General features: G+C 37.2%; 1 protein-coding gene across 1 annotated transcript in view; it reads left to right on the top strand.

Moving 5' to 3' along the window:
- The window catches only part of dock10 (dedicator of cytokinesis 10), a 255,301-nt gene that overhangs the window by 220,780 nt on the left and 15,853 nt on the right, over window positions 1-18,668 (top strand). Inside the window, 9 exon segments of the mRNA XM_052017557.1 lie at window positions 222-359; window positions 3,242-3,424; window positions 5,900-6,010; window positions 7,146-7,361; window positions 8,439-8,496; window positions 11,253-11,351; window positions 12,654-12,760; window positions 13,728-13,850; window positions 14,818-14,931. Of these exon segments, the coding sequence (XP_051873517.1) occupies window positions 222-359; window positions 3,242-3,424; window positions 5,900-6,010; window positions 7,146-7,361; window positions 8,439-8,496; window positions 11,253-11,351; window positions 12,654-12,760; window positions 13,728-13,850; window positions 14,818-14,931 (1,149 nt within the window).

Raw genomic sequence — 18,668 nt, 5'->3', positions numbered from 1 at the left:
ATCTGTGCCTCATATTGAAGTTATATTACTTATACTTGGATGGATGTGATATAGATTTAAATGTTGCATAATATATCATGAACTAATTGCTGGGATTTCACTTCAAGAGCGACAATTTCGCTCAATTTGCAATTATTGCTAGTATCTGTAATCATTGTACTCTGTAGAACTATACATTTTCCATTAGCACACACCAATTAATCTTTTATCTGGCTTAACAGAAACAACTGCAACAGGACGATGGACAGAATTCCATGATGAAGAAAGTTTTTGACACTTACTTGCTCTTCCTGCAAGTCAATCAGTCGACAGTTGCTTTGAAACATGTATTTGGAGCCCTCCGGTTATTTGTTACCAAGGTGCAGATACACTATTTCAGTAACAGGGTATTTCCACAGTAACATATGAATCTGAACTTTTTTTTTACAAATTCGGATTATGTAGTAATTGAGAATAAACTTGTAATAATGGGCAGAAAGTTGCTCTGAAATTACAGCAGTTCCATTCCAAATGACAGCAGTTCACTGCTTATATGTCACCAAGTTTGGGATTCCCGTGTGTACGTAGAAGTCCAGAACATGCTGGCAGCTCCTAACTGGTGTTTCCCTGACTGGAGAGCACTCTGACACTGGGCAACTCATAGAGTCCAGCAGCAGAGCAAAAGTTTGCTGCAGTTTCCCAGTAATTCCTCTGGGATACTGCCTGCTGAACCTGGGCTAAGTGAGCCATGGATCTGGAACAAGGCCATGCATTTGAATAGAGTGGAACAGCTGTGAGGGAGCTAGGTAATTTAAAAGGTTATTTATTATTTGTATTAATGTGTATTTTTCTTAAACATGTATTTATTTTGATTTTTAATGTTGCTGAACTCTGGGACCCTCAGAAATATTCAGGATTCCTTGACAACTGGATAAGCCAGGTGTGGTTTAGCCAGCTGTTGAAGTTTTTCCAGCTGTTTTGTATACAGGGATGTTGTAGCCCACCCAAGTGATGGCATTGTGTTGCACAAGTCTCTGCTGCAGTGCAGGGCCTTGGCACCTTCAAACAGGACATCATTTATCAGCAGATCAACAAAAAGTAAGCCTTTGTTTACCATGTGAGTAATCGGCAAATATAATTGATTTTCTGCTGGAAGGAAGTTCTGGCCTTTTTGTATTAAAAAAATGGTACATGAGAATGCAGAGTGCATTTAATTCCCACTTCATCATCACATCTTTTGACGTGCTTACAATTTGAATCACACTTCCAGCTGGAATGTCAACCCCTGCTTTCGTGCTTTGGTTGCTGAACTTTAAGTCACTCAGACAGTCTGGCCAAACCTTAGGTTACCATCATACTCCTAATGCATGTCCACTTTTTCCAATGCTGGTAGTACAGGTACCTTCCTCTAGCCACTTGGCATCAATGTTTCTATTCCTTCCCAACATTTTAGAAAAATTGTATGAATACATGAAATGGGCAATCAATCTACAGCATTCACAGACAGATAGACAAAATGGTAGGTATCAAACATGAAAATCACAACAGACATTTTAGAATATCATACAATAAAAATTGTTTGAAGTATTCAGTATCCATAATTCAATCATCCTGATAATAAAATATGTAGTACATGGCACAATATTCTTTTAATTAAAGAAGAGCACAAGCAAAATTAGTGCTAAATGCACAATTTAGTTGCATCTGCCCTTGTGCTTCACATCTTTTGACCTTTGCAGTTAATTCACTTGAATTTAAGGTCTGGTCAAATACATTTTGAGTTCTACAGTTGGCTATTTTTTGTTCTATTTTAGTAGGGCAAGGAGAAGTCTCAGAGAAATAAATTTTAAAAAAGCAGCCTTTGTTGGATAATGAAAGATGTGAATATACTGAGGAAAGGCATCATCTGTGAAGAGAAAAAGAATAGATGTTTCAGATGTAGAACTTTCATTAGAATGCCGAGGAATGTGAAATGATGTGAGTTTCAAAAGGAGCAGTGCAATGGAGAAAGTATAGCCACATGCAAAATGCTTAAGGAGCAAACAACTGATGGTTAAATGGTAGCACTGATATTAACATCAGATAATTCGAGAAATAAAGAGAAATCAAAGAAACAAGAGCATGCGCGTAGAATTTCATCTTCTGCTTTACATGCTGAACAATTGATGCTATATTGTATGCTTCTGAACTCTTCTTCTGAAATTAGGTTCTGCTAACTCCATGGACATAACTGCATCTCACATTAAGATCTTATAAGAGGATGAATTTCTGTAGATAATCAACACACAAATAATGCTCAAAGAGCTAAAGCAATAGAAAGGAACTCTGAAAGGCAGGCTGAAGTACAGGGTGGAGACAACAGTGTTGAAATGTGAAAAACACAGACATGGGAATGCAAATGTGTGTGTACATGTGCCTGTATTTTTTGCACTTTTCTTTCCTGTTGTCCAATTCCTTTGTAGTGTTTGTTAATTTGCAGTTTATTTCATTTTTGATTAAGAAGTCTATATCTGAAGTATGGTGTTTAACAATCTGTTCCCTCCACAGGCTGAGTGAGTTCCAGCGACTTCTGTTTTTGATTAATATAAGTCATGTTCATACTTCCTTTGTTTAATGTGTTTTTGAACGATATATGACAGAATTCCTTTTTGGCACTTTTGATAAGAAATAGAAGCAAACCAGTGAGGCCCTCAAGGCTGCCCTGCTACTACAAGAGCATGGCTGATTCTACACCTCAAGTCCACTCTCTTGCTCAGTTTCCCCATAGCCTCTGATTCCCTTAATATCCAGTCTCTATCATATTCAGCTTTGAAGTCACTCAATGACTGAACACCTGCAGCCCTCTGAAGTTGAGAATTTCAATGCAGTGTGTAATGAAATTTCTTCTCCTCTCAATTCAAAATGGTTAAACCTTTATCCTGAGACTTTGCCCTTCGGTTTTGACTCAGCAGCTAGAAGAAATGGGTTTTCCTCCATCTACCCTCAATGCATCATTAAATCTTCAAATCTGGGGCCCCAGATATAGCCAACTTCTTTCAGTACAAGGGTGATTATAAATAATCAATTGGCTTTGTTGGCTGTGTTTCATGAATGGATCTTTTTAATAAGAAATGTCAATTCAAATTTCATAGAACTTCACAATGGTTTTGGTTCCTAAAGCACAGTTGAAATGGGTTGTGATGCCATCAGTACATGTTGAATATATGTGATATTATTGAATGCTGTGGTGCTAAATAGTTTCATTTCTTCTGCTTCTCATCAGTTCCCTTCAGCTTTCTTCCAAGGCCGAGCAGAACTTTGTGGCACACTCTGTTATGAAATCTTAAAATGCTGTAACCACAGGTCGAGTTCAACCCAAAATGAGGCTTGTGCCTTGCTTTATCTTTTCATGAGGAAGAATTTTGAATTTACAAAAGGAAAATCAATAGTCAGATCACACCTTCAGGTTAGTGTTGCTGCTATCATTTCATAAACTGAAGCTGAACATCTTTCAAAATTTGCCTTATGCACAAATCAAAAGTACTGAAAAACAGTTCTTACCTGAAGTCAACAGCAAATTGCATATTAACCACAGTTAATATATTAATTTTCTGGTACCTAATTATATATTTGAAACTTGGAATGAAAGCAGATGATTAATGTTGTTAACATATAAAACAGTTGTACATGCTTTTGATGGTGAATTATGCAACATTGTAAGAAGTGATATCAAAAAGGGCCAACATCTTATACACACGCCACTGTATAAATCTTACTTGTGTCATTCAGCTTAGAAATTTTCAGGCATTACACAGGTGAAAAAGTGGCTAACACAGTGAATGGATTCTGTGTGTGGTTGATAGAGACATTGCTATCCCTCTCTATATTATCACCAACCACCTCTCCACCCTGCCTGTGATCATTGCTCTTCACTCTTCCTGTCACTTGCCCACTACACCCAGGACATGCCTTACCAAGTTTCAAAATTTGATCGAGGATGAACCTCTTGGAGATGACTTGGTTTCCTGGCCTGATGTAAATGAAGTTTAGTGCTCAGTATTGGGTGGACAATGTTCTTGGCCATTTGGGAAGGAGGAATTATTCCACAATGTCTCTTTTGGTATCTGGCTGGTGATGCACTCAAGTCCTTTTTACACCATTCCACCAAGGAAATACCTGGACTAGTATTTCTTGAGCTTAGATGCCAGAAGCCTGTCAATCACACAATGACAACAAAAAACACACATCTTGATTTTTCCAGTAGATTTGTATGTATTACAACCACTGTCAGAAAGTTGGAACAACCACTAATATGTACTCTCAAATAGTTTTAGCTTCAGTTAGTGAATGTTCATGTTGTGCATGTGCTTATGCTTGTTTTGCCCTTCATAGAGTCAGAGAGCACAGAAACAGGTTCTGTGGCCCACTTTGTCATGCTGCTGCTCATTGAGCACCCACCTACAGCAATGATTGGTGGCCTTCGATGCACTGGTGATTCAAATGTTCATCCAGGTGCTTCTTAAATGTCGTGAGGGTACCTGCCTCCACCACCTTCTCAGGCAGTGCGTTTCAGATCGCAACCACCCTCTCAGTGGAAAAAGATTTCCTCAGATCCCCACTAATCTTCTTACTCCTTACCTTTAAACCTATGCTCTCTAATTTTAGACTTTTTTTATTATGGGGAAAAATGTTTACTATCCATCCTCTCTTTGCCTCTCATAATTGTGCACACCTCTATTAGAACCCCCTCAGTGTCCTCTACTCCAAGGAAATCAAACTCAACCTTTGAATTCTCTACTTATACCTGAAGCATTCCATCCAGGCAACATTGCACCCTCTCCAGTGTGCCATGTCCTCCCTATCGTGTGGAAATCAGGACAGCACACAATGTTCCAGCTGTAGCCTAACCAAGGTTTTATAAAGTTGTACCATCGCTTCTGTGCTCTTATATTCCATGGCCCAGATAATGAAGGCAAGCATCCCATATGCTGTCTTCACCACCTACTTATCTACCAGTTCTACCACCTTTATGGATATGTGAACTTTGGTTCCTCAATACTCCTTAGGGCCCTACCACGCGTGGTATATGTCTACTTTGTTAGACCTCCCAAAATGCATCCCCTCACACTTATTGGATTTAAATTCTATCTATCATTGCTCTGCCCAACTGACCAGTTGATCAATATCATCCTGTAGCTTAAAACTACCCTCCTTACTATTAACAACACCACCAATTTTCATGTCACCTGCAAACTTACTGACCATACCTCAAACGTTCACATTCAAGTCATTAAAGTATATATAAAAAAGACAGTAAGGATTCCAGCACTGATCCCTGTGGTACACCATTGGTCATTGGCTTCCAACCACAAAGATAACCCTTGACCTTTGCCCTCTGCCTCCTATCACTAAGCCAACTTGGGATCCAGTTTGCCAACTTGATCCCCTCATCCTAAGCCATTGCCTGGTCTTCATTATCATGTAATCCACATTTTGGTCTGCATAAGACTATTTGCATAATGAACAAATATTTTAATTGAAACAATTTTAGTTATGTCACCAATTCAGTATTAGATGACTTGAATTCATTACACTGGACATTTGGTGATGTAGAACTATGTTTTTCAAAGTTTACCAAAACAATTAAAAACAAATGACATGTCTATAAATTCTGCAAAAATACATATAACTGCTGAGAACCCTATCAAATCTGCTGTTATTCTTTTGTCTCTGTTTTTAAACAGTTGCAAAGTGCAGTGGGCTTGGGGATGGGAATGCAAACAAGTATGTTCAGGATTTTAAAACAGATACCAAGATCTTGATAGTTTAATTCTTAAAATAATTAATAGAGAATAAAGATAATTAATGTTTAATGCTGAAATAGATTTCCATGTTTCTTTGTGGAGAAACATTTAATTTATACATTTTATCTCCTTTGCAGCTTATCAAAGCCGTTAGTCAACTGATAGCAGATGTGGGAATGGGAGGCACTCGATTCCAGCATTCACTAGCAATAATTAACAATTTTGCAAATGGAGATAAGCCTATGAAAGTAAGCATGTTTCGGTGAAGTTATTTTAAGTTCTGTTTGCAAACATGGTACTGTCTCCAGGTATGTGGAACCAATACAGGGACAATAATAAGTAGACGGGATTCTATACCATTGATATAAAATCATTGCACTCCATAAACATAGAGATAAAATATTGTTATTGCCTCTGTAAGTTTTGGAATTAAATAACCATGGCTCTTATTTACAAATCATTTTGTCTCCACACAGAATGGTCAACACTTTTCCATGTAAGTCCCATCAGGTTTAGGATTCCCACCTATAAGTGGAAGGCCTGAACCTGCTGGCCTCATGGTCTAGTGGCTGACTATAAATGTGTGGTAATTCTCCAACACCTAATGGTGGGGAATCTGCCTGCTGAATTTGTACCAGGTAAGATCTGTGCAGGAACAGTGACTCCATTCATTTCAATGGAGCGAAATGACCGGAAGGAAGCAAACTCATTTAGTTTTCTTAACACTTATATTGTCTAAAAATGTGCATTTATCTTTTTGTTCCTTTTTAACATTCAATTAATTTTTTAAATTATTTGATCAATATTTTAGCAATTTTTGAGTGTTTCTAAATGCCAGAGATTCAGATACATCCTAGTTTTTGACATTTTAGACAGCCAGCCAAGCTGGTGACTATGGTTCACTCGGTTGTTACCTTTACAGTTATTTTCTATGTGGAGCTTGTTCTGCTATTCCCTCTCCCCATGTAATGATATTACATCGTGTAAGGCTCAGCACCCATACAGGACATCAGCACTGATGATAGGAATAGCTTGCAAGCACAAGTTTACATTGGCCAATTGGCAATATCCATGATAAGTTTATACTTACCACAGACCAGCAGTTATGTTGGATTGGACAATAGTGAGCTTGTAGCAGGAAACTTAGGGCCAATACATTTTTGTTAATGGTATATTTAACTCTTTTCCTCCAAGTTTCTTGGGTCTACATAAACTGTCTTAATCTGAGAATGTCAGAACAAAAGTTTGAATATTGTCAGTGATGCGATACATCAGCAGTTAGATCAATTGTATATATGAGGTATCACTCAGCCCCATCAGAATAAGTTATTAATGGTTAAATATGACTTTAAGTAACTTCTCCTTTTGCTTCAAATCCTGTAGAATACTTTGTTTCCTGTAGAAGTGAAAGACTTAACTAAGCGAATAAGAACAGTGTTAATGGCCACAGCTCAGATGAAAGAGCATGAAAAGGATCCAGAGATGCTGATTGATCTCCAGTACAGCCTGGCAAACTCGTATGCCAGCACTCCTGAATTGCGAATGACTTGGCTTGAGAGCATGGCAAGGATTCATATCCGAAATGGAGATGTATCAGAGGTGATTTACATGGTTTCTATTTGTGGAGGCATTTTCTTCTTCTTTCAATTGAAAATTAAATTTACCTCATTATATTCTCCCACTCAAGGTTCTGAGAAAGAAGGGTAAAGAAAGAATTCACACAAGTAAACCCAAAATGTATATTAAGTTTATTGCTGCCCCATTTGACCAGCCTTTTCCTTTGAGAGATGAAGATTACATTTAGACTTGAGTTATAGCCATGTCAGAAGCATCCTGAGCGAAGCAGTATTGGAAACATTTCTACTTGCAATATGACTCTTGTTATTGGAAATTGAACTGCACCCTGGCATAAAAATACCATTGAATTTCCAAAATCATTAGGAATATTTTCATTTTCAAGCTCAATTGAAAATTAAAAATACTTGCAGTAACAAATGGATATAACTTTGTAAAGCTAAAAGAATTTAGCATTCTGCTGCAGAAAACATTATGATGGGGAAAAAATAGCTTGATCAGGGGAATAATCATGCTGATTTTTGCTGTTGTTCTAAAGAGAAAAAGAGAATTGTGTAAAAATAAGTGGGGCTCAGACATAGCCACTCAAGTGCTCCATCAATGGCCAAATAATTGCACCAAGGAATTCTTCGACATATATTGGGGCACAAATTAAAATATTCATCAGCGTAATTCCTGTCTTATACATCCATCTGTGAAATTCAAAAGGTGGAACCTACAAATATAGCAGCATAACTTGCACCTATGCAGGCACCAGTTAAATATATTTTATATCTGTAAAATAGGTATAGTGCTCACCAATTTCTATGCCGTGATTTTTGTCATATTATAATATTCAGAAGTGGAAGGATGGTGCCAATTCAACTGAAAGATATCCTGAAAATTTTCATTCCATAATTTAACTGTTGGTTGAGTCCTCCAGGCAGGACTGTGTAGGATGGAAGTATCTAGGTATCTGCAGCTTGGTCCCTGTCAGCTCCTTCTAAACCCAGGAGAAAGGCTTGGCTTGTTGACGAACATGAGTAGATATTGGGTGGCACTACCTTGAAGTGGTTTTTGCATGGCATTTGCAGTTCTGATTTATATTTTCTGATATTACAGGCTGCAATGTGTTACATTCATATAGCTGCTCTTATATCAGAATATCTCAAAAGAAGAGGTAAGTGAATAAATCAAAAGTAGGTCATAAACTTGTCAATCAATGATTGCATAATAATTCAAAATGCCGATATTTCATAAGATAATGTCACAACTGTTTATAAATGTAAGCCATTTAATAACAAAATGAGGAGAAATTTCTTCTCTCAGACTTTTGTGAATACTTGGAATTCTCCATCCAGTGAGCAATGGATATTCAGCCATTGAATATATTCAGAATGAAGATTAATAAGTTTTTGGATACAAAGAGAATCAAGGGATATGAAGAAATGGTGGGAAATTGAAGCCCAGAGCTCAGCCACAATTACTGTATACTGACAAGCAGATTGTACTCGAGAGGCCAGTTGGCCTACCACTTCCTACGTTCTTAACATCGGTAATTTTACTTGTTCAGATGGTGAATCCCAATCAGTGCAGATAGTGGATGGATTTGTTGAGTGGAAGATAAGCAGTTCCTGGAGGTGAGGCAGGGCAGTTACATTTGTGGACATGTCACTAATCTTAATGAGTAACAAAGAGCACCACAGGAAAGGGCGGAAGAGGAGACCTATGTGTTGAAGGGGCAACATACAGTTGATAGTAAGTGAGAAAACATTTAAAACAGTAAAATAACAAATTCATGTCCAACATTAAAAAAAGTTGATGTAAAGTATCATAATCACGAGCATCAGGTTTTTATTTCTTCAGAGGGTTTAAGGGGGAAAAGTTAGCTTTATAGAATAGCTGTGCAGAAGATGAAACGTCCCGAGCTTGTCTTGAGAGCAGTGGCTTAGAGGAGGCCACTGGAGGACGAACTTACAATCTAGCCCTGCTACAGTGGTACAGACATTGCAGGTTCAGCCTATAGTTAATGATTTGTTCACAGATGGCCCTCAGGCTTCTAGTTCCTTCCCCCCTAGGTGGAACATCAGAAGAGACAACAAATATGTAAAACTTGGTGCTAAAGTTTTTCACAAGACTTTTTGATTCTGTGTTCAATACAAGCAATTTGCAAATGAAAAGCCATGATATAAGTTCAACATCCATGAAAGTGCACTATTAGAGGACAACAGCCTGTGGATGTAAGGATTGAATGAGAAATATTGATGTATAAGGGGAGAAGAAAGCCTTCAACTAGATGGTCATGAACTATTTTCTAAGTTAGGGTTCAGGCAATGTTGCTCGGCTTTTATTTTCCTCCTTGACAATCCAGGTCATGGTCTCCCTGCTGGTCTTCCTCCAATTTTCCTCCTCAGACATTTTCAGGTTTGCTCTCATTCCCTAATAAAGATGTACATCATATTACATGAGGGAAAATACTGAGGTTCATTCTGCGCAGTATTGCAGAACACTTCCACAGATGTCCAAACAGTGCAACTTTTGTTTTAAAATCTACATTGAAGTTCTATTAATGCTATGGCTCCAGTTGAAGTTCCCCTTATCATCTGTGCCTGGATTCCTGATACAGATCATGAGCAAAGCAATGTTTAGTGTAAGCCTGTACCCAACATTGTAGAATTTGAGGAATTGAGGGTTGCTGAGGGATGGGTGAATGAGTTATGTCCACAGGGAGGGAAACTGGGGGCATCATTTTCTCTCTGTGTCCATGCACAAGTTGCCCGTTCAAAAAATGGACGCTCTTCCTTTTGCATCCTGGTGTAGCCTATGATCGGCTGAATCTGTGGAAAATCAAATATTTGAGCTATCTGCTCAACAGCACTTCTTCCATGGGGAAGTGCTGAAATGACATTTAGGAAAGAGCCTGAACATTTAACCTGATGGAGGTGTTCACACAGAACTGTTCTATGCAGTTTATGTCCCTTGCCTCAAGCTGAAAAGACCCAGAGGCATAAGCAAGGCAGTGGCATTAATCTTAACAAACAAGGCAATGGTATGCCTGAGTGCTGCTAAATTTCAACTGGTGCTGCAACTGCTGCCATGGTTCAGTTGTTGCCACCCTGATTCAGCTGAACACACAGATCCTCTGCCACATTCAAGGTCACGAATGTAGTTCAGAATCAGATTTATTGTCACTGACTTATATGACGTGAAATTTGTTGTCTTGCGACAGCAGTATAGTATAAAGACGTAAAATTATTATAAGTTACAAAAATAAATAGTGCAAAAATAAGGAATAATGAGGGAGCATTCGTGGGTTCCCTCCTTCACTCCCTCCCAGCACCTTCTCTCCTTCATTGCTGTTGCTACCCCTCCTCTTCATCTTCCAGTGCAGATTAAGCAACATCTTCTAAGATTGTTTTAAAGGCAGCCATTGTGAAGAATGTAGAACTTTTCTGATCTCCAAGCCTATTTAAATTGCAACTCCAACTAAAATGGCCAGAAATTGATCAAAAGCAAAAGCTGCCAAGATAGAAAGACTAACCTGAGATTTGCCTTAATGGACATGAAGAGCCCTTTTAAATGAGATTGCGCTGTCTGATCTCAGACATGACTTGCTGGGCAAGCTGGAGAATGAATGAGTCAGTCACTCTTGCCTATCAGTGTCTCAGAAAGATGCTGAAGCAGACACAGGACCCTCATTGTCATTAGACCCTGTTACTTTGGACAACTGTTCAGGACAATTGAAGTTTGGTAATTGTCAAGGTCTGTGTGGATCAAATCTGGGAGATTCTGGTCTGATTTTGTTCTTTCCATTTTCTATGCCTGCATGAACTTGAATTCTTTGACATGGATTAATGTAATGTATTATATTATACCTTGTGTGTGTGTTTTTTTTGTAAAGAATAGTCATGTTATTATAATGATGCCTTGCTATAGGTTATTGGAAAACAGAAGGGACCCGTTTATCAACCACCTTGTCTGAGGAATCACATAACCCTGACAGTAACCAATTACTAATATCACACCAAGGAAGAAGTGAGTGGTCTAACAACGCTTTGTGCTGTATGCAAGAGCAACTCCATGGATATTTCATTAACACTAGAGTTTGTCTGTCTTTGGTTATTTTTTCATAATCTCTTTAAACATATCAAGTATTGCAGTTTTAGCATGTGTACACTAAACCTTTATGTCTAGTTTGCATTTTTGTCACTTCTTGTGCTTCATTAACATTTTTAAAAAATTCAGGTTGCCTCTGTCAATCATCTATCTAACTTGTTTTGTCCTTTGTTAGCGCTTGTAAGATGAAGCAGAAAGACCTGTAACCAGTGCTTGTCAACTCGCCAGAGTAGCAATGCCTCTTCTGTCAATTGTGGTTTAATTAGTTGATAGCACTCAGCTCTGGATTCAAGACTTGCTCTAGAATCTTGAGCACAGAAATCTAGGCTACCACCACAGTGCAGTACCATTGGAAGTGTTGTCATTCAATGAGGCATGTCAAAGTGTCACCTATTTTCTCATGGACATAAAGATCACGTGCTTTATTTTGAAGAAGAGTAGGGTAGATATCCCATTAACCCCGGTCAATGCTTATCTCTCAACTACTAAAACAGATCATCTGTCATAATCACATTGCTATGTGTTAGAGCTTGCTGTGTGCACACTAACTGTTGTGCTTTCTACATTACTACTCTTCAGATGTACTTCTTAAGCACATAAGGTGCCTGTCAACCCGTTTGTCAGTTGTTTATATTGAGATAATGCTTCAGAGGTTATGTATATGCGATCTAGACAAAAATCAGTAAATCTTAAGGTATGGTACCTTTAGAAAGAAAAGAAATCACTGAAGGAGTGTTGCAATTCTTTAAATAATGAAGAAAGCCATCTTTTCTGGCACAGTTATTGAACATGTTTTGGTTGACAGTAATCAAAGTTAATGTATCAAATTATAATCCATTCACAGTCTCCTGTACTGAACAGTCACAACTGTGTTATGTGCTGCATCTATGAATGTACTGATTCTGGAATATATGAGACACATTTGAATGTTTTTGAACCATAAATCTAATTCAATGGTTAATGTAAATAAAATGTTGGAGCATTAATTATAAGCTGTCTTTCTTGCAAAGTTAATGCAATTATATTGAAAATTAATGTCATGCATACATTTGATGTATGATCAGCAAATGCAATATTCGATTTTAGTTATCAAAATAAAAAGTAAAATTTTAAATAATTTTTCTAATATTGTCTTCAATTATACTTGCTAAAATGTGCTTGTTTCCAGTATTTTGATAAACATAAACGCATGAATGAAATTGACAGTACTTTTTTTTTTAGGTTTGTTTTCAATGGGGTGGTCAGCCTTTCAAACAATTACCCCCAATGTAAAAGAAGAGGGGGCAATGAAGGAAGACTGTGGAATGCAGGACACCCCATATAGTGAGGTTGGTAATATCAATACTGCAGTGCAAATAACTGCTTGGATTGATAAAAGCAATAATATTTCAGAATTTTTACTTCCCATTCCAAAAGGTCAGATACTATGATGGAAGCTGATAAGTTTGCTTTTGGTGCATAAAGCCACATTGGACGATCGAATGCGGAGCTGTCATCACTGTAATAGTAAAAGCAAAATTAGAAATCATCACCGCTTTTAGGCATTAGGATTATTTTCCCATGACTTTTTGATGACCCATTGGTTGGCAGTAACATTCATGATTCTCACCACTTACTTGAGATAGCAAAGTGCATGTTACTTTGCACAGAGGCTGATTGATGTAAACATGAATTTATGAATATTGAAGAATCAGATCTTGCTATCTCTTCATCTCCGTTTTGGGGGAATACCCAGTGACAAACTTCAATTACAAGCCTACAGCCTACCTCAGCTATCTCAAATGTATTTAAGTATAGTTTGAGATAGCTGTGGGAGCCTATGGGCTTGTAATCATTGTCTTGTCATCATTGAGATAGAGATGGAGAGATCCAGAAAGGAAAGGGAAGAGTCGGAGATGGATCATGAAAGTGAGAGCAGGGTGGAAATTGGCAGCAAAAGTAATGACACTTTCAAGTTTTGTATGAGTTCAGAAACAGTGCCAAAATAGCCTTTGATGTACGAGAAAGAGAGTTGAAGCAGGGAGCCTGAATAGGACTGGAAAAAGAAAGATTGTTCCATATAACCCACAAAGACACAGGCATATCTGGGGTTTCTCAAGCTGAGGAAGAAGTTGTTCAATGTAAAGGTGAATTGATCCAGATGAATTAATACATTGATGGAAGGGAATTAGTTGGACTTTATTCAAGGAAGAAGTGGAGGTTCCTCAGACCTCTGGTGTGGGATGGAGGGGGTAGAGGATTTGTACATCCAGGGTTTGATTTTCAAGATATTACTACTGTTTTATTTGTTATTAGGATACTCTTGTGGAGCAGCTGGAAGCATGTGTTGATTACCTACGGAAATCAGAACGACATGAACTTATTGCAGATGTCTACAAACCTGTTATTTTGGTTTATGAGAAAAAGAGAGACTTCAAGGTACTACGCAATCTTGGTTAATCAGTACTGAAAACAAGGTGGTTTTTAACTATGAGGCATTTCATAAATGACATTTTTGATGAAAATGTTTATCAGTATAATTTTAATCTGAAAAGAGCTAGGATATTGCAAGAGATAGGAAAAGTAAATCTTTAACTTGGTGATATTTGCCTGAGGAAGTTCTATTAGATTGGGGAGTTTAGTCTAAAATATTCCTTGCTTTGTCAAACCGTAAGAAAAGTGGAATTCAAAGAAATGCCTTGTTAAATCTGAATTAACCCTTTTGGGAAACTAAAGTATACAACATACCACCATTTTGAAAAAATGTTTTCCCTCACTTCTCATTATTTTTGCTCTGGTCCTCTCTCGCTCTCTCTCTTGCTCTCTCTCTCTCCCCCTCGCTCGCACTCTCTCTCTCTCCCTCTCTCCTTAGCTCTCCCTGCATCTCTGGGAGGGGAGGCGTTCTTTTCTGTTTACAGTTTAGATGTATCCGCACAGAAAAATTAAGGAAGCAGTAGTAATTTTCAAAAGGCAATTATATACAATTTTGGAAGTGAGAACTTTGAAAGGTATTGGTGATATAGCAGTGTGAAGGAGTATTTGGAGAGCCAGCAAAGGACTACACTAGCCCCTTCTGTATGGCACAGTCTTGAAATTTGTGTGTTGTCATATGCGTGCTTTAACTTCAAAACATTCTTTTTATTCCATCCAATTTGTTAATACCAAAGAACATACAAATATCTTTTTATTCTTTTAATTTTAACAGCAACTCTCTTTGGAATAAATAGTAATTGAAGCATCCAGCAGAGATTCCCTAATTCCTATCATTGTCCCTCTGTGTTGTAACATGTAAATGATTCTGAGAACTATTTGTGCTATTATACCAAGGATAGGAGGGACATTTTACATCAGCAGTGCAGCTTTTTTCATAGTTACAATAGTCATATAAACATTTTATTCATTGCAGAGATTGGCAGAATTATACTACAACATTCATCGATCTTATCTTAAGATCACAGAGGTTGTACATTCGGAAAAACGATTGTTTGGAAGATACTATCGTGTTGCCTTTTATGGACAGGTAAGTGCCACATGGTCATGTGACACAGACCATTTCCTGGTTCAGGACATCACTTGCATTCAGTTGGTTTGAAAGCAGGCCACATCTCAAATGCAATTTAAACATGTCAGTAGGTTTATTTCACCTTCATTCTGTTGTGTACAATCTGCACGAATACTTTTATAAATGTTTTGATTCCACTTTATACTTATCTTAACATTTAGGTATTGTACTACTTAATGCTACACTGTTTCCAAAAATGGATTTTTTTGCATTCATAATTTTACATTCTCTTTAAGTGGGACATTTTGTCCACTGCTAACTATAACTGACCTGTGATATCACAGAAGCTGTGATCTATGACAAACTGAAGTTAGTTGTATTTCCCATATACAATATAGAAATACTAAATCATGTCGAGCATCTCACATCAAATTCTATATGATCCTGTGGAGCCTATTGTTGCTTTCCACAAGCATTTTGGATATTCGACTTGCCATTCATAGAGAACAATTTTAAGAACTAAGTAGGAATTTCTTAAATATCTGCCAACATTACTATGTTGGTATATGGAAGGAAAACTGAGTCTGGAAAGGATCATAAGTGAAATAGCACCGAAAAGAGGCATATATGGAAAATAATAGTCATGTCTCCTGTGGGAAATGTTAATGTTAATTTGACTTTACTCAACCTTCTCTAACTGAATATCCACAATAGATTACAATAAATAGTTATCTAATTGAAACTCTCTCCAATATAGTTTCAAGCCTCTCTTTGTCTAACTTGCCAATCATATTTAGCTTTTTTGATTTTGTAAAATATTACTATTGAAAATACTGTCAAATCATAGAAATATCAATTCTTGCTCTCACTAGTAAATCCCACAGACAACTGCATACTTGTTTGATTCACCTATGCAACAATGTATTTATTTTCTTTAATACAGTTTTTTCCCCTTTTTTCCAATTCCTCAAGGCTGTGGTAAGTTTTTCTCTCTGTTGCTTTCTTTTCAAAACCCTTTGACATCCAGCTTCCCCTTAACATCATCTGTAAATAACGTAACATTGGCTAATAATTTATGTTGTTGAATATTATGTTCATAATCACTTTGAGATATGGAAATACTATACATATTAGATTTCAACATTGTATTTCTTTTTTGAAAAGATTCTAATGGAAAAGCCGCTGACCATTTCTAATAACTATTATGTAGTTTAGTCAGTGTTTAAACAAAGCATAGCAAATTGAGGCTAGGAGTGGTCCAGTTCATCCATAGCATGATTGATTACACATATGGTTTATACTACAGCCCCAATTACGATCAAGATAAGTGAGACAGTTTGCAACTTATTAAAGCATATGCTATGCATAGCCTGAATATTCATTTGTACATACACTGTGTGCCATTCATTACAAAGATTATCAGCGACCATTTAGATTACTTAATGCAGTCAGACTTAGAGAAACGTTTATTTTTAAACCAGACTAAGATCATATTAAAAAGCTTTGGTTGGTCATCCTTATATTTTACCTAGCCTTGTGTCTTGTTTTCACACAAGTGAAGACTAATATTGTGCTAATATTTATTCACTGTCATTGTACCATCAAATAATATTCAAATTCTGGTCACTTGCAAGAATTATGGGTTGAATGATGCTTGAAGAGCAGAGTTTTCCATCTTAATTTTTACTTTTGAATAATTTTACATATGAATTTGTGAGTGTACGTATTGCTATTTCCATGATAAGCTTGCAGTTTAATGTCTCCCTTCTCTTAGCAACTCGGGTAAATTTGGAAACAAATTTAAAATGATTCACAAATACATAACCATGTAACCATTGCCTTTTAAGCATCAAAATTTCCAATGTGCCTCTTCAAAGCCTCAGCAGTGCTTTTCTCCAAGTGAGGCACCCTATATGTTTTTAATAACATATTAGTAATTTCCATTTGTGTGCACTTCCAATCAATAAAACTTTACATTCTGCTGTCATGTTTTGCCCATAATTTCCCATTAAAGTTCCTATGTCCACAATGATAAAGATGGCATGCTGCTTCCACCAGCTAAATTTTCACCTCAAGCATCTTTATGAGTGTTGTGGAGCCACCCTTACATCCCAATCAATCGTTTGCTTCACAAGTTTCTAACCAATTCATTACAAATAACAAAGAACAAAACATGGTGTGAATGTAAGCGCCAAATCTATTATATTTTTGGTGACTCAATTATGTATGTGTGCCCTTATCCAAATATTCTCCCTCTTCTAATCCCACTTCTTCCAAACAGCAGGGTTGCTCTGTTTCACAGAAGGTAAACCAGAAACTTTTAGCATTTCTACCTTTTAAAGCCTTAGTAAATTTTCACTTTAAATGATCAACAGTAGTTTGAGGCAGACAATTAATACGATAACCGAGTCTTCATGTAAAACTATCTTGTGGTCTTTTTTTAAGTCTCTATGTGTCCTCTTATTGTCTCTGTGAATTGTAGAAACATTCTGATGTTACTTACTTATCATACTTCATCTTCATTTGGAAAACCTAACTTCATGCATAACCATAATTTTCAAAATAACATATTACTCCCACTAACTTTTCCAAAACATTTAAATATTTAAAAAAATCATACATTTCAAATGTTCACATTATTAAAAATTCTAAGAACTCTAATACCTCACCCCTCTTAGCCATTCTCCACCATTAACATCAACAGAGGATATCCCCTGGCAGGAGTGTGAACCTGCCACAGGCTGATAGAATGTTTCCTCAGTGTAAGTGAATGGGAATTGCTGGTGTACACCAGCCATTGTTGGATCGTTGTTGCTGAATTGCCAGCTCACACCTTCCATGTCGGTCCATTTTGTTTCAGGATTGCTAATAGCAAGCAGGTGAGCACTTGAATGCCATGACATAGAAGGCTATGGGTTGAGTGCTGAGAAATAGGATTACTATAGATAGATACTTGATGGCCAGAATGGGCTGAAGGGCCTGTTTCCAAACTGTATGATTTTATGACTCCTTTATTCATTTTTTCCAAAAAGCCTCTTTCATGTAATGTCCAGAATAAACCACACAGTGGCGGTATTTATCAATAATTATGGTATTACTATATGTGTATCTAGAGTCAATGTTCCATTTGAAATGCTATTCTAATGTTACACTACCATAGCATATGCATTTTTAAAAAATGAATTACATTTCACAGGTTTTACATGGATAATGTCTGATCAAAACTCAACTTAAAAGACTGTGCCAATTCTAAAACAAAGTACGATACATAAAAGCTTCAGTGAGATAGCATTTCACTGTCAAAATTAAAAATAACATAAATATCTCAATTAACAGACGTTTATGACCATTTTGTGCAAACTTCTTTTGAAGAAAATATGCTGATGATCTTGTCTATGACTTGCATTTCATAAACCCTTCAAGGATTGCTGTCATTTCTACTCCATTTTGTAAATCCTGTTATAGTAATGTCTACAATTAGTCTCAGCAACCTCGACTGGTAGGGAAAGGCAGTCGTGGAAAATGCTCTGATCCCCCATGTGACTACATGCCAGTAGCAGTGATATCAGTGTGTGACATCTGTCGATGTTGTTGCCCAAACACTGTAAAGTGATACCCGATGAAGAAATGGCCTGGGTTGGGAAAAGCCTAACCAGGGGCTAAAGGGCCTGTGGTTATTTCAGGGAAGCAAGTGAAACAAACCCTGGAATACTCACCAGTCCTTTCAGGGAGGAGGGGGGAATGATTACACCAAT

This window comes from Pristis pectinata, chromosome 6, assembly GCF_009764475.1.
Source record: "Pristis pectinata isolate sPriPec2 chromosome 6, sPriPec2.1.pri, whole genome shotgun sequence".
Classification (NCBI taxonomy): Eukaryota; Metazoa; Chordata; class Chondrichthyes; order Rhinopristiformes; family Pristidae; genus Pristis; species Pristis pectinata.
Note: the sequence above shows the minus strand (reverse complement) of the source record. Positions and strands in the feature narration are given on the sequence as shown.